At 33.1% G+C, this 18414-nt stretch overlaps 1 protein-coding gene across 1 annotated transcript; it reads left to right on the plus strand.

The window, feature by feature from the left end:
• Positions 1-17212: 17212 nt before the first annotated feature.
• On the plus strand, positions 17213-17974 carry LOC132280578 (uncharacterized). Its single transcript, XM_059782445.1, has one exon. It carries the CDS (start codon positions 17213-17215, stop codon positions 17972-17974), a length of 762 nt encoding a protein of 253 aa, XP_059638428.1.
• Positions 17975-18414: the final 440 nt, after the last annotated feature.

Raw genomic sequence — 18414 nt, forward strand, 5'->3', positions numbered from 1 at the left:
TCTGACCTCTCCCAGATCGACAAGGGGGCACTGATACCAAGTCCTGCTCTGATACCATTTGTCACGGGCCTAGAGATTTGGCGCAGCGGCACGGCCCGTGCGGCACCAAAGCGTTGCTTTAGCTCGCGCAAGCGCCCTGGTCAGCCACCACGGCCTGCCCTCCCAAGGATACATGCTGACTGGTTTTGGCCTGCCATGGCCTCGTCAGGGGAACGGCTCCAGCTCCCAACCAGTTTGTGCAGGGATGGCCAACTCCCTTCTTCATAGTTAAGTCCACGACCAGCGACAAGCACCTCGAACTGAACCGAGTCGACCTGCCTGAACTCTAAAGAAGTACCATCTTGTGCTCCTGCACGCCCCTTCCCTGGAACCATTCCCAGTCAAACTCTACTCTTTGCCAACCAGCATGCGTGTCTTCCATCCTCCGAGCGTCTTAGGAATCACTTCGTGACAGTACGGTGAAAAGAACTCTCTTTCAAAGACCTACAGGCCGAGTTGACAAAACTGATGGGGTAGACAATTTGATAAAGAATTGGTACGATAACTACATGTACGAATGTGTGTGATGAAAGGCAATCAGTCTTCCATGTGCTGTAATATCATCACAACATTAAATTAGGCTGTTTTTTCTTTTCCATGTAGTTTTATTTGACCCCAGTGGCATGTACAACCATGTTAAAGTAATTTTTCCTAATATTAGTTTTGTAAAAAGGAAATTCATTATGTTATCCAGAAGCCCGAATAATCACTTAAGGAAGAACTTACCAGAATTGCACCTGAAAAAGCAACTATTGCTAGTGCAAAACTTGCACTTTGACTCTCAAATATCTTTAACTTAATATAAAGTTTTTTTCTGGTTAGGAAGAATATTCAAATTGTTTTTTCTGTCAATCAAAAAATATATTTTGTGCGTAATTCCTCTGCATAATTGTATTGATCTTGTGTTAGATTCATCTTTGGATTAATCCAGATATGTGTAATGATTAAGGTTACTAACTTACTGAATAGATATGCGTGTTGCATATATATGAAAATTTAGAAATTTGAGACTATAATATTTATTTAGTTGATTTGATTCAAAAGAATGAGATTCCTTTTGAATTGTTTATTATGAAGTAGATTGAAATATTGCATTATAGACACTAAATATATGTTTTGTTGAAAATATTAAGCTTACGATGTTTTGTCTATTTTCTATACAAAATTCAAATACTACATGCATATTCAATTTATCTCCAGATTGTTCAAGAAATAACTTAAAAGTGATTTCTTGAATGTTATATTATACCAAGAATTTATTGGTAAAGAAAGAAACAATGAATATTTGAAATCTCTACTATGAGGTATTTATCTTGAATTACATGCTCAAATGATTTTAGTTTAATTTGAAGTTGCGTGGTGGTTTAGCCATACTTGTTCAATTTTGAATTGAATTACTTATAGGGCTTGTGTTTCATAAGCAAGCAATATTAACCTAATTGATTTAAAGATTCAAGTAATTTAAATTATTTATTGAAAATAGAATATGCATGTATCATGATTTTAAGGTTTCTTTTAATTAAAGTATATAAAGAATTGAGATTTTTTTTTTTTTTTTTTAAATCTTGATTGATGTACATGTTATTATTATATTGTTCACTGTAATTTCTTAATATTTATGAGGAGGCTTTATTTGTGTTAGAGCCATTAGTGTTACAGTGAATTTAAATGTTCCATAATTTTGGGTTTGGTTTATGTACACTAAATAAATAAATAAATATGAACATAAATAAAATGGAACATCTATAGTTTAAGTCTTTCCTTGGAGTTTAGGAAGACCGGTAAAGTGATCGTTTCAAAGGTGGTAGACAAAGTGAATGATGCCTGCCAAAAGGTGACACTCTCACGAAGATTATTATTATTTTTTTTTTTGAAATTTTAAAACATTGGTCTTATTGAGGTCTTACAGTGCACTTACCTACATGAGGGTATTAGTTCTGCCAAAAGGTGATCAATGTCTTAGTGTGAGATAAGTGAGTAGAATATTTGAGAGTGCTTGAATTATATCTAAATAACCCTCTTGCCAAAAGGTAGTGGAAGTGTTTAATAATAATTCAAGTATAATCAAATAGGTCTATGTGTGATTTTTATCACAGGTTTGGGGGGTAAAGTAAAATCTAAATTTATACCAAAACGTGATTTTTTGATGGCATTTTATCTGTTTTCGCAGGGTGGACGGTTTTTGTACATAGTAAAATATCCTGATAAATTCAGCTTAAAACCCCAAACACGAATTGAAGTAATAATCCCTAAAGTTATGACATATTATTTTATATGTTGTTTATATGGTATTATTTAATATAACATTTATTCAGGTTACAGACGCTTCTGCAATTTAAAGATAGTTCATAGGAATTGAACCATTGAATGGTTAAAATTATTTTACTTAGAAGACAAGTTTTGATATTATATTGGGTTTCTTGGACTACGAGTCTGTGTTGTTTTTTGAAGAAGAAACCCATATGCCCAGTGCAGAGTCTTCTTAGGTAAAAAAAATTGTTATTTTTTTAAGTGGACTAAAGGTACTATCATGCCATTAGGTTAATTTATGCTTCTATTGGTGATACTATTCAGGGTGGTATTCTGGTTTTGATACTGCCAATAAGCTTCTTAATTTGATCAAGAAAGAGTTAACGAGTATTAAGAAGCAACTGCAATACTATTATTTGACATGGTTTATGTTAGTCAGATATGATGGCAATAGTTCAGTGAGGGAGTACATCTATAAGATGTGCAAGTTGGTTAATGAACTGAGGTAGTAGGGAATCATATTTGATGATAAGTTATTTGTCCACTTGGTAATCTATTCTCTACTTAGGTTTTTTCAGCTTTTTAAGGTGAATTATAATTCACAAGAAGTTAAATGTGGCATAACCAGCTGTTAGCACTTTGTGTGATTGAAGGGGAGCAACTCAAGGGTGTCAAAACTTAGTCAGCTCATCTTGCCGTGACAGCAAGAATTGTTTTAAGAATAAACTAGGTGGCAAGAAAGTATATAAGGCTAAACAGAATAAAGAAAGAACAATACAATAAAAGATATTGATCATGGAATAATAAATATTGGTTCTTTAGAAATAAAAGAATATAAAAGAAAAGGCTATTGTGGTGAAAAGAAAAACAAAGCATGAAAGAAAAATTGCTATGTTAACATTTGAACCTACCTTGGTAAAAGTATAGGTATAGACATAGTAGATGGATTCGGGTATGATCCTACATGTTTCTTGTTTTTCTATTGACTCGATACTTTCCGAATAAAATCGTGTTTTGGTTAGAGAGGATTCGTTTATGTTTTACATAGGTTATTGGGGAATGTCTTTCAAAGGGACTTGAACGCTTGGTTAAGGATGAGATTATTGGGCCACAAATTTTATGCATTGGTTGTATCAAAGGACAGATGCAGAGAAATACAATTTTGAGGCTAGTCGGTCATTTGGTTTTTTAGACTATATTTATATCGAAATTTGTGGTCCATTTCTTATTGTAGCTCGTTTGCGGTAAATGTATTTAATTGTCTTCATTGATGGGTTCTCAAGGTATAATTGTGTACTTAATCCACCAGAAGTCCGAAGCACTTGATGTGTGTAAAATATACCAGACTAAAATTGAAAGTAGTTGGGTATAGTAATTATGGTTTTAAGATCGGACTAAGGTGATGCATGAGTTTTATTGGGAGAATGGTAAGGAGGGTGTAAATCGTAATATTTTCAGTACATACTTAAAAAGTAAGGCATTGTGCCATAGTACACCATTCCTAGTTCTCTTGGGCAAAATAAAGTTACAGGAGAGAAAAAGTGTGGGGAGGTCTTATAGAGACAGAGTTATATAATGCAGATATCAAGAAGTTTGATACTCACACTATCAATGATTATTTTATTGGGCATCTTGAAAGATTAAAGGATTCGAGATTTTACTATCCTGTAAACCTATGGAGATTATTGGAATATGTCATGCATATTTAATGAGAGTGGTAAATCCAGTGGGAGTTTAAGATATTGTAGTTTCTTTTTGCAGAAAACTATTTTCAGCATATATTCTATTTATTCCAGGCTTCATTCCACTTTCTTTAGTGGTTTCAGTTAAAACTAATATTCCAACTTTTTTAGTTATTTCTCCTTTGCAGACCTTTCTTTTAGTTTCTAATTTAGTTCCTAAGCCTATTAAGAGATCTTCTAAAGCTTGGAAGTATGCTGTAGTTGGTGTTTTTGAGGTGTCTGATGGATATAAAGACAACATTGATGGCCAAGTGCTTAAGCAAACGTTAAGTGTTGATTTCTTTGAGATTTTTCTCTTGCTTCATTAAAGGACTATTTAAGAGTCATTCTTTTATGATCACTCATTTATGGCTTAAGTAAGTTTTATAGTAGTAGTATCCAAAATTCTGATATAGTGGTTACTAATTGTCAATTCAAAGAAAATGTTATGGATAAATGCATATACCTTAAGTTCAGTGGGAGTCATTTTTGTTTTTCTTGTCCTATATGTTGATGATATTTTGTAAGGTAGCAATGACATTCCTGTGATACATAATATTGAGAATTTTATGTAAAGTTTTTGACATGAAGGACATGGGTATGCAAAGTATGTCCTTGGCATTAAGATCCATAGAGATCACGCTACTGGAATACTTGGACTTTCTCAAAATGCTTATATTAATTAAGTATATGGAAAAAATTTAACGGTGACCAAGCATAGTAAGCCCATTGACATAAAGTTCATTTCGAGCATGAGAAAGTTAAGGTTTAAGTGCCATTAAGATTTCCCCATATGGTTACAGAAAGATTGTTACATATTCTCTCACTAAAGGTCTTCAGCCAAAGATAATAAAATATTTATAAAGCACGTGATTCGGATAGGTGTTCGAGAGTCATTATGTTATGATGTCTAGTATTTCTTTTATATATGCTACATTGCAGTTAGTTTCTTTATGTCTTATTGTAACAGTTATTTTTCCTCCAGTTTACACCTTATAGTGATAGTTATTTGCATTTAAAATAAAGTTATGATGTATCATTATTATTATCTTGATATATATGGTTTATGCACATGCTATTGTGTTTGCCTGAGAGTAATATTTTACTCATGAGGTTATTTGGGCTAGATGTGATATTAGCACCACATCAGTAAATCCAAAATAATTATTAAAGGTTATCCAGGAGTGATATTTCACTCATACAGTTGTTTGGGCTAGATATGAGATTGACACCATATCGGTAAATCCAAATATAAGATTTGTCTGGGAGTAATATTTCACTCATGAGGTTGTTTGGACTATATGTGAGATTGACACCACATTGGTAAATCTAAACATAAATATTAAAGTTTGTCTGTGGGAGTATTTCACACTCTATGGGATTGGCTCCATATCGGTCAACCCTCACACTAAACAGAAGGTTTATGGTTTGCTGTAATATGTTCAGGTGACATTACGCAATGGTATGAAGCAGGATGGGTAGTGAGGTATGCGTTTAGACCATATGCAGTTTGCACATCTCATGAAATACAGTAAAACCACTATATTTGCTTGAATCCTAGATGGAATCGGTTTTGAAATCATAGAATTGTTTAGACTAATATATTACTTGTCTACGCATTCATGATTCACTATTGAGGAAATTTATGGAGGACAGTGTTCTAAAGTTTCAATCCATCAATTTCGATAATTGTGTTTTCTAAATAAAAATGAGTGGCCACTCGACTTTTATAAAGTGTTGTTGCAATTCATTATGTCATTTTATAAAACTTAAAGTGCATGGACCAAGTGGGAGATTGTTGGAAATTTATATATATATATAATAAAAATTATTTTATGGTCCTATGCACTACGTTTTTTAAAGTAGGATTGCAATGTAATTATTGATACTTGATGGATTGGGTTGTACTTTCCAATTTAGTGGTCTAATTGGGAGTATGGTTTTATACGATTGGATTGTGGTTTTCTAACTTATTTGGTATGATTTAATTCTAACCATTAATATCTAAGTTTCCATGATAGGAAGAGAGACTTAGGTATGCTCGTTTGTAGAGAAGCCGTCCCCCCCCCCCCCTGTTGTTGTTATATATATGGGTTTTAAAACCCTTATTTAGACATATCGTATCAACAACTCTCAGAAGGGGGTAAAACGCTCTAATATTTTGCAAGAACTCACAGAAGATTACATGGATATTCTAAAGATATATGTGCGTTAATCATCAATAAGGTACGAGTCTAAATTACTCTTTAATTAATTACAGTATACTGATTTCTACATAAAATATTAAAATAAAACCCAACATTATCTTCATGCACTTTTAAAGATTTGTTGGTAAGTCTGGCTAACCAAGATTCCCATTCAGCTCATCAACTTTCATCCATGAATTTCTGACTTGAGAAAAACATCCTTTATTTGCTTGAATTATTTGCGATGAAACATTAAATTGATGGTTTAGGTTGGTGTTTTAGAATTGAAATTGGGGCTGGTCTTTTGTGCTTTTAATTAAAAATTGATTGTGGGGTTGTTCAATAAATATGGTGAACTTGGTTGTAATTTGTATAGGCAGTGGTGATGAGTGGCAGCAGTTAGGAGTAATTTGGATGGTGGTCTGTGGCTATGATTTTGGTTCTATGAGTGGTTTCGGAGTAGGTTTTGTGGTGGTTTGGTTAGATTTAAGTGATGCTGACTTTGGTAGTGTGGGGTTTACGAACTAGGGTGGAGCTGGGCGGTGGGTGGTGGGTGATAGAACTGAGTGGTGGATGAGTAGTGTTCATGGTGGTAGGGGAGGTGGCGGCAGCATGTTTGACGGAGAAGATGGTGGTCGCGGATGTTCGTCGGAAAGATGGGTTCGTTGCCGATAATTAGAGAGAGAGAGAGAAAAAGAGTAGGGAGAAAGAAGGGGCATCGGTTCAAAAAAAAAAAAATTGACACATTGGAAGCCACGTACGACAGTCAGTGAGTATTGGGTGAATAGTAATCGGGTTGTGTAACACCGCTTCCAGAACAATACCTGAATTCTAGAAAAAATGTACCAGATCTCTTAAATAGAATAACACACATCAACATGCGAATGAGTTTATATAGTTGTCACACAACCATAAAATAAGCAGTAGCAGTTTCATTTCGATCCCATCTAGGCTGAATTCAATATCATATCGATGCCTGAATATCAAAGATAATACAACAAATTATTATTCAAAGACATGGAGAACCCTGGTGTAACTAAAAATTGCATATTTAAGACAGCAAAACAATATAGTAACAAGTTAAAACCAATATAGAATACTTGAAAAGATTTAATTTGTTGGATATTCCAATGGAGATTTAAACAAAGGGAATTTTACAGAAAAGTGGTAGCAACAAAGAAATATTACCAATCCATGAATGTAGTTTGCATATTTACGAGAACATGAACTAAAAGCCAATGCATTTTATTTAACCCCTTTAGAAAGTTAAAATTATATTTTTCACCCTTAAAGTTTAGTTTATGCACAACTTACCCAAAAAAAACACTTGTAGAAGTTTTAGAATTTTGTTAAACAGCACTTAGGAACTGTTACTTTGCCCAAGAATTAGGAGACACAACGCGTAGTCTACAAAGACGATAAACAAACTTAGATCGAAAATTATTTTACTACAAAATATTTTAGAGGCTAGAAGGCAACTATTTTAAGTTTATGAATAGAATAGACTTTAATAACCTTGATAATTCCATAAAATGGTTAGGAGAAAATCTTGATTATATTAAAGAACAAGTAGTACAGAATTCTAGTCTAAATAATTTAGATAATAAAATAGTTTTAGTCGCCATTAAAGAAATAAATAGTGATATTAAAAATATTTCTGAAAATCAAAAAATTATTATCGACTATTTAAAATATCTTAAACTGATATTCAAAGGTTATTACAGTAGTTTTATGAGTACTAGTAATTCTGATTATCTAACAGCTTTAGCCGAACTTTATAAAATTGATAAAGACCCAATAGGATTTACAAGTTTTAAAATAGACGTACAATCAATTAATATACATATTAGACAAAATAACTTTTTAATTCAGTTATTACTCCAGTTGTCTGAAAAAGTTAATAAACTTGAGAAAAAATTAGAAGTAATACAAGAAAATATTCCTAGAGAATCTTTTAAAGAATTAGTTGAATTATCGGATAAAATAAAGGATATAAAATTATCAACTACTAATTCGTTCTCGCCTATAACCACCAAGCGTGTAAACTTATTATAACCTCCTAAACAAATATCACAATGGCCATTATCCTTAGAAAAGCCAAAGAAATAATGAGAGTAGAAGATTTATATGACAATGAGCATGATGCTAAAAAATATATAGAAAAAAGAATGAAGAAGATAAAAAATAAAGTCAATCTTTATTCCAATAATTTACTAGACTTCCAAAGCAAGATATATAATCATTTTAGCCAAAGAAGAATGAGTGCAGCAAAAATTAAGTTATTTTAGACCTTATAACACCAGAAGCATGTCAAGAATTACATGATAATAATTTAGAACTTATGCATTTAAGTGTCATAATGATATGATTAGTAGGATTAACCAGAGCAGAAATAGGAACTAGAGCACTTGCTTATATTTATGATGATTGATGGAATAACCATCAACAAGCACAAATAGCTAGCGCTGAAATAGATTTAGCCGACAATACAGCGATAGTAGGATGTATCCCCAATTATACGATGACTACTAGAGAATTTAGTAAACATATTAAGATAGTTATATCCACAAAAGGATATAATATGACTGGATAATTTGAAAACCTACTAGTTAATACTTTATTTATGGGAAAAACAGTTAATAAATGTAACTTACAATTTAAAACATAATTCAGTGAAATAGTTAAACCATTTAGCAGTAAGTATGTTCAGATGATAGAAGCCAGAAAAGTAAGCAGTATTACCTATGAAGGAACATAATAGAAATTACCTAATCTCACTACTATAAATAAAAAATCCCCGAAAGTAATATGATATATACAAAAAATAGTGGAGAAGCTAGTATAAGGTTTAGTAATTATAAAAGGCAGGATAATTTAGTCGATGATACTCAAGAAGACTTGTTAACTACACTAATAGAAATAGAATCTCCTGAAGAAATAAATGTCCTCTATAATAGATTAGAAGATGAAATTTTAGATAAAATAATGCACGACTTTGACAATCTTGAATTTGAGGATTTGAAAGTGAAATATCCTGAGCTAAATTACCAACTTATAGAAAGCATTTATCTAGGCGAATGAAATAATAATGATATTAAGCGAAATATATTAAAAGTCGGGTTTGAATCCTTCTAAGCAAAACATGAACTAAATAGGCTAAAAGAAGAATTAAATGTCGTAGTCATAGAACAAATAGAGCATAAAGAAGGAAAAGAACCAGAAGGATCTACATCCCTACTGATAGATCTGTAAACCAAGAAATGCATAATGCATCTAATAGTACCAATAAAACAAATGATGAGTATCTCACGGGACAAAGACTTTAACCTACATAGGAAACATATGTAGAAAATAAAAACATACCAGAGATGTACACTTGGACACCACATCGTAGACGCTACGATAATATCCTGGCACATGATGCAGGAACCATATTAGATATATCATGACACGATCCCCAAGACTGGTCACGTGTAATCGACGATTGGGAACAAGACTGTATTATAACAGCTATTTTAACTTGGTTTGATAACAGAACACAAGCATTAACCTATTGTGAAACGCTATTAAGAGGCACAATTCAAAATTGGTGGCAATCTTATAAAGTTACTTATGCAAATGATTAGAACCTCTTAAAAGATAATTTTACAATTTAACAGTTTACCAGCTTAATCAAAAGGGTATTACTCGGTGAAGATAGATTATTAGAAGAAACACAAATAAAGCAAAATGAAGCTTTACATAATCTAAAGTTATTACAAATTTGCGATTTTCGATACATAAGAGATTATATTAATAAGTTTTTTGAATATTTCGCAGCTACAAGTAAAATCATAGACATAACTTTATTTGATAGATATCTTCAGAAATTACCAGGCAGTGTAGGAACTAAGATTTGGGAAAAATTGTTAGAAAATCCTAGAAGGGAATGATTAACTATAGGAGATAGAGTTAACCATGTCTATGACATGTTAAAAAGAGAGTGTCATCAACGTAAAGAATCTAAGCAAATTAAGAAACAATTTCTGATGTTTGTAAATAATTAGATTTTTCGCTACAATATGGTTGTATACCTCAGAAAACCTTCAAAAGAAATAAACCAAGAAAATATAAATTAAGAAAGAGTAGAACATATAAAAATTATAATAACAAAAAACCATATGTTAAAAATTTTAAAAGCAACCCCAAACCATTTAGAAAATGTCCTTGGTATAAAAAACGAAAAATAATTAAAGATAAAAAAGATAATAAAGATAGTAAAGTTAATACACTACCCACAAGAGAACGAAATTGCAAATGTTTCATTTGTGGAGATCCAGATCATATAATACCAAATTGCCCTTATAGATATAAGCAAAACCCTATCAAGCAAATACAAGAGAAAATCAACATACTTGAAGATATTGAGGAACAAAATAGAAGAATTATATGAATTAGAAAGTGTTTATAGTTCCGACGAGGATAATGAAAGCATATATAGTATAGAAAGCCTTGACAGTGAATTTAATGAAGATCTTGAACAAGGACTTCATTTTATGGAAGATTTCATTTGTACTATACGTAATCCTTTATGTCAATATTATTTTGAAAATTTTTTTTTATAGCTTATAACTGTAAACAATGTAACTCTTCTATTACGGAAGGACATTATTGCAAAGACCATTGTAAAACTCTATTATGACATGACTGTTATAATAAATACGAAAATGAGCTAGAATATACGTTAGTTGAATCTAGAAATTCAATATATAAACCATCTAGTTTAATCCAATTTCCAGTAACTTTAGAATTTAAAGAAAAATTATTCCAAACTTCAGCTATGTTAGTTACTGGAGCATCTAAAAGCATAATTCAAAAGCATTTAGTACCAAAAGAAGCACTAGTAAAATTAAATTATAATGTTAACATGGGTCAATATAATAATGAAAAACTACCAATAACACATTGTATTCAGAATATTCCTATAGTAATTAATAATGAAAATTTTGTTTTACCTCAAACCTATGTAGTAAATAATACTCCCAGTACTTATGATTTTATTCTAGGACTAAATTTTATAAACTCGCTTACTGGAGGATTCATGTATACCCCTAACAATTTACAATTTTTTAAGAAAGGAACCTTTATTCCATCCAAAGATCCTACTATCCCTCAAAAGGAAAAAGGAATCATTACTCATGTTAATACTTTACCTATCACTGAATTACCTATGACAGAAGAAACGACATAAAATTTATTTAATGTAACTAGATTTATAAAAGATGTTTCTGAAGCATTAATGTTTCTTAGTCATTTTGATGAACCAAAGATTTTACTTAATAATAAAACTATATTAAAAAACCCCAAATTAAACATTGATAATCTTATAAGATTAGTTGAAACTACTGAAATTCTAGGAGAAGATCCCCAGAAACATTGGTATATATAAAAATAAAAATTGAAGCAAAATTAAACATAATAAATCCTTTTATAACTATAAAAATACAAGATAATCCTCATACTCTAGATGATCAAGAAGAATTCCAAAAGTAAATTAAAGAACTTTTATTATTAAAAGTAATAAGAAAAAGTAATAGTAGACATAAGAGTCCAGCTTTTATGGTTAGAAATCATGCCGAAATAAAAAGAGGAAAAGCTCGTATAGTTATAAATTATAAAAGATTAAATGATAACATATACGATGACAGTTACAAAATTCCTAATAAAGATGTTTTAATAAATCGAATACAAGATAGAAAATGATTTTCTAAATTTGATTGTAAATTAGGATTTTGGCAAATCCGTATGGTTGACGAATCCATCGAATGGACTGCCTTTACATGTCATAAAGTACATTATGAATGGTTTGTTATGCCTTTTGGATTAAAAAATGCACCACAAGAATTCCAATGAAAAATGGATACCATATTCAATAAACATTCAAAATTCTGTTGTGTTTACATAGACGATATTTTAGTTTTCAATCAAACTAAAGATGAGCGTAAAAAACATCTTGAACTTATATTCAATGAATTTATAACACAAGGACTCATTATAAGTAGTAAAAGATGATATTAGAAAAATAAGATATATAATTTTTAGACTTGTACATTAAAGACGGAAAAGTAGAATTACAATCTCATATTGCTACAAGCATTTTTAGGATTATTAAATTATGGTCGATATTTTATTCCCAAATTAGAACAATTAGTAGGACCATTATATTCAAAATTAGGAAAACATGGTCAAAAATATTTTAATACTTAAGACATAGAGTTAGTTAAGAAAATTAAATCTTTAGTTACTCAGTTAGAACTCTTACAACTCCTACTTGAAAATAGTTATAAAATAATTCAGATAGATGCGTCAGCTCAAGGCTGGGCAGGTTTACTTCTTTAAAGACCTACAAAAGAATCTTCTTGAGACGAAGAACAAATTTGTCGTCATGCTAGCAGAACTTTTGATAAAGCACAATCTGCTTTACCCTTAACAGATCTAGAAATTCTAGGAGTAATCAACTCTATAGAAAAATTTCAAATACTTCTTGATAAAGAATTTCTTAAAAGAACAGATTGTGATAACATAGTTAAATTTGCAAACAAAGCAAAGCAATAGCGGATGTCTGCAAAAAGATGGATTTCCTTTATTGATTGTATTACTGGAAGAGGTTTTAAACCTATATTTGAGCATGTCAAAGGAAAAGAAAATTATTTAGCAGATATTTTATCCCGTTTACTAATTAATTGTTAAATTTTGCAGGAATGGAAACCAAGAGCAACAATAGCTATAGCTTTATACTAGGCACTTCTAATCATCTTTTGATTATCCAAAACCCAGCTCAACAGTTCCGCGCTAGACATAATCTTTTTCGTGACCAAAAACTTATTTTAGATAATATTTGGTTTTCTAGAAATAACCCCAATAGAACCCTCGTTAGAAATCTAAATATCTTAAGTGAATATTTTGTAGCATCTAATAAGGCTTATCAAACTCTATAGCAAGAATATGAGACGCTTATATCTCATTTAAAAATATTAAATTTAGCTTATCAAAAAATGACAGCAAATCCCACAGAACTGACCATTACTGAACAAAGGAATAATGAAGACGAAAATCTTCAGAAAGTTCAATTTCTACAGGTACAAACTAAGTATGCCAGGTTATTAACCCTTTTTTCTCCAACTTACCGAGAAATCTTAAGACAACAAATTGAGCTCATCTTTCCTGAAGACATCAAAGAATTTATCCTTGAAGAAGTTAAGTCCAATGGTCTCAAAGAATGGATTGATATCCAGAATTACCTCAGAAACAACAGTTCACCTAAAGGAACTCGATACAATTATTTTTTCCTAAGATTTATACAATCCGGCACCCTCATACCTATGGCCATTATCCTGTTAGACATAGATATCGTTTTCTTCTATCCCTTTTAAAATAACTAGAAAAACTCTTTTTGCTTCAAGAACTACCACATGTTACCTAAGCAAGTTATTAGAATTAGGAATGATCTATAGCATCACCATACCAAAAGATATGCCATTAGAATATCTAAATTCTTTAGGTAATTTTCCCAACCATTTAAACCAAGCCATTGCCTTCGAACAAAAACTAACCCAAAATTTCATTCCAGAAAGTCCAATTCTCCTTCAAATCCACAGTATTCCCCTAAAATGGGTAAAATATGGAGCTATAATTCTGGGACAGCACCGAATTTACATTTATTCTGATCCAACTGAAGTCAAGGTTCTGACACGACATGTCGACTTCGTAAATAACTTTCGTAATGATATAGATACAGCTACTTTAAACCATTTGGTGTATTATAAAGGTTATTGTCAGGTTAACCCAAGCTATAATCTTGGTTTCAAACTCTATAATCATAACATAAATATGAAAATTTTCATCAAAGACAGAATTCCCCATGTTATCAAATCTCCTCTAGAAATTGAAATATCTCCAGAAGTTGAAGAAATTATAAATGAGGAAAAAATGTTGTTGGAATAGTTCGAACTTGCCTATAAAAATGAAGAAACCAACTCACCAGACAACACTGATGCATATGTGGCCCGCATGCACAGAGATGACATCTCACAAGATAGCACAACCGACAGAAATTTGTCCAATATGCAAGAGTTCTAAACGTATATAAAGAAAAACAGATTCTCCATAGTATATAGATAAAGGCAGCCTCAGCATCTAAGAAAAGCAGATTCTCAATAGTGTATAGATAAAACAAATCCGAAAGCAGATTTTCTACAGTAAAAGTTGATAAGACTCTCCAGAAGCAGACATCAATAGTTCAGCAATAATTCAAGTCATCTTATCTCTAAAGCATCTTGAATCTCTACCGTCTATGCAGCATCTTCAATCTCAGCCGAAGATTTATTTCCCTCATTTCCTATAAGAAGAGCCTCTCTGATCAAGCAGGGGGTATCGGGTTTTAGAACAATCAAGTCTAGAACCATTAAGCATTTCAGCCTTCAGTTTCCAGTGTGTTATCTTTTGTGACTTCTTTCAGTGTGTTTCTTTTGTAAAATATTGTGTAAGAGTGTTTTTATGTACAAATAGAGTATATCCATGTATATTTTGTACATGAAATAAAATAATCCAGTTTGCCTTATTCCAAAAAATTTCGTTTCTTTATTTAGTATTTTCAGTACCTTCGGGCAAAAGACTTCCGTCGACAAAATGATCTAAAATATAGATTTTATTTAGCCAGACAGTGTAGATCCTAGAATTTTCTTGCATCCAACCAGTACAAGCAACCTTAGTTTTAAGATTAACAATTTCTTTTGTGAGTTGACTCGAACTGTTGGCTTGTTGGCCCGTTCTTGCCGGTGTTCAGGTGTTTTTACAGGGCGTTATCAAAGCGCTATTAGGTTCGGCAGTCATTTCTGTGATTTAATTGTTAATTTTCTCTATATGATTAATTGTATGCTTCTATCCGGTTAGATCCAACTTAATTTTGGTATCAGATTAAATTTAATTTATATATAAGATCTTTTGTCTAAAGAAATCTATAAGTCCATATTAATCCATCTTAATTAAAAAGTAACAAAAAATATTAAATAGTTTGTTAAAAATATTAAATAGTTTGTTCAAGGATCTTTCCGTCAGCTTATTTTATGTTTTAAAGCTTTTATGATATAATAACATATTTTGTTGGGTCAAAGTAACATTATAAATTGTTGTGTGGTCTAAAGTAGAAAACAATCCATTTTAGAGAAATAATTGAATAGTCTTTTCATTTGTAAGAAAAAAGTTGTGTGGTCCCCTCATTTTCTTGATAAATTAAGAAGTTGACCTTATCTTATGGTAGTATTTAGGCCTTAAGCCCATGTATTAGTAAAAATCCCTTAAACAAATACAATAAACACACTATCAGGAAGTTTTACTTTTTAGAGCTTTCTTAGCTAAATATAAATTGACACATACAATACAATAGTGCAGTTGAAATGGTTCTACATATATCATAACTCATAACACATGCATAAACAAATTTCTGAATCTACTCGGCTGTCAAGAAATATTTTTTCTTACTTAGGTGCACCAATTACGTTTGTGTGGAGGGAAAAATCCCCCTCCAATAATAGCCATCCACGTCATCACAATACAAATTTATACTTTCAATCCCTTACTATATTGTGAGAGCTCAATCATGGTCGAGCCCAAATTGAGTCTTCCTTTAGACCAAGATCGCTAGCACTAGCCTTCCAGCCCATTAATCAAGCTCAGTTGGCCCAAGATGTATCCGGTGCAAACTATTTGAGAATGAATAACTTCTACTAAGCGAATGATCCTGCACGAAAGGAAAGTTCTACAAAAGGAAGAATCTGACATGGAGATAACTGTAAAGGCAATAATTTAATTAGTAAGGAATTGTATATGAAATTAATTGGAGGATAAGCAGGGCGAGTCCTACCATAATTCTACCACTTTTTTGTATATAAATAGAGGCTTAGTCCTCCAATAAAGATGATCGAGCAATATACGCTTTTCTCTCAGTAGTTCTTGTTAATGTTTATTTTTCTTGAGTGAGTTGTATTATTTCTTTAATCTTTGTTGACTAAAAGAAATCTTACACCTACATTTTGGCACCATCTGTGGGAATAGTATAGAAATATACTCCCACAATTGATTCAAATCTTTTATGCTACTATGATCTGGAATGTCAATCGGAGGATCCGCAGCAACAGCTGATCAGCAAATGGGGTTGATGTAAAAGATGCGAGAAGAGTTCTTGCACCACTTTGAAATGCTTCGTCAAGTGAACAAGGCTAGCACGGCTCAGATTGCGTTGCTTTAGCAAAGAAACGATTCCCTTTAAATGGTGATGGCTCAGATAGCACTGCAACCACCACCTAGTGATGCGGCAGGACCTCCCCCCAACTAAAACATTCCTCCGATTAACGAACCTCGGGCCAACGCGGTACGGCCTAATCAGGTCCGGCCTAACGAAGTTTAGCAAGAGCAGAGGATAGGAACTGAGGTGGTCACTTCGGACTATCATCCTTATCGCATGCAGGATGAACAGGCCGAGTCCAGCCATAAGCTTATGGTATGGTCTAATGGTATTCTGGATGGTGCTGGCGTATATGAGGCCTTTGATGAGAAGAGGCTCCTGAGGATACAGACACCCACCAAGATGCCAGAGAGCATAAAAACTCTCTAATAAGGACTCCATTCAACGACGATATATACCTTGTTGACAGACCTAAGAAATTCACCAAGCCTTTTTTTACTCAGTTTGATAGTACAGGGGATCATTCTCGTCACCTCGACCATTATTCACAGAAGATGACTCTGGACAATCATAATGATGCATTCACGTGTAAGGTTTTCCTGACTAGTTTACCGGGAGCCGCATTGGAGTGGTTCAAGAATAAGCCACACCAATCCATCCCAAACTACGAACTTTGTGCGTTATGTTCCTAGCACAATACTGTGAAACAATAAGCAGAAGAAGACCATCTCTAGTCTCTTTACCGTAAGGCAAAAGAGAGGAGAAACGCTACAAGATTACCTGCCAGATTTAACATGGAAGCCTCAGAGATAGTAGATTGTCATCCTGAAACTGCTATAGAAACATTCAAGATCAGCATGATTCAGGAAACCAAGTTCCATACCTCCCTAGTCAAATATTCCCCTGCGGACATGCAAATTCTCAATGCTAGGGCACAAATCTACATTCGACTTGAGGAAAATGTAGCCTACCGAGTGCAACATGCCACCTTTGTCACGGTAGAAAATAAGCCTCTGGAGAAAGCTTCGAGTTCAAAAAGTCAAAAAACCCAGCATACCTCAACACCAGTCGCTCAGGTACCCGAAAAAAGGCAAAGGACAGAGGAGAGGTTCACTCCCCTCCGTACAACCCTGGCTTGGCTATTCCAAGAAAACAAGATAAGGTTCATGGCCTCCCAGCCAATAAGGCAACCCTTGGAGCAAATGGACAAAAGCAAACACTGTGCTTACAATAGGGATTGCGGACATACAACCAATGACTGTAGATCCTTTAGGCGGCAAGTGGAAAACATGATTACCAGAGGGGAGTTAGTAGACTACCTCACACCAAAAGAGCAAGTAAAGCCTCGGGAGATCAATCCTCGGAAAGTAGAAGGAAATCAAGTGAAGGTTATCCATGCGATACATGGGAGATCAGAAGACAACCAAAAGTTAGAAGAGGTATACCGATCCAGACTGAGGACAACCTACAAGCTAAGGAAGCTGTCCTCGGTAAACACTATCGCTTCAGGTAGTATCAGTATTGGGTTCGGCGATGGAAATTTATGCAGAGTTTAGCTTCCCTACGAGGATCCGCTAGTCATCAATCTTCTAGTGGCAAATTACATGATCAAAAGAGTTTTAGTAGACCCAGGCAGCAGCGCCAATATTATCACAAAGGTGGTCTTTGAGCAACTGAAGATCCTGTCATCATCAATTCGACCTACCTCTAGTCCATTGATGGGGTTTGATGGCATAAAGGTGGACCCCCTTGGGTGATTGATTTATCCGTCACTGCGGTAAAAAGGGTATTGAAGGAAAACTTTATTTTAATAGAAATTCATCCTTCTTATAATCTCATTATGGGAAGAGGTTGGATCTACCGAATGAATGGGGTCCCATTTACCCTTCATCAGGTAATGCGATGCTAGTCTCCGGATGGTAAGGAGGTTATTAATCTTTAGGGAGATTAGGTCGCTGCCAAAAAATGGTACATGATGACACTGAATGAAGCAAAG

Source organism: Cornus florida, unplaced genomic scaffold, assembly GCF_030987335.1.
Source record: "Cornus florida cultivar Cherokee Brave unplaced genomic scaffold, ASM3098733v1 CherokeeBrave_3.0.0_Hap2_Chr01, whole genome shotgun sequence".
NCBI classification, from domain to species: Eukaryota; Viridiplantae; Streptophyta; class Magnoliopsida; order Cornales; family Cornaceae; genus Cornus; species Cornus florida.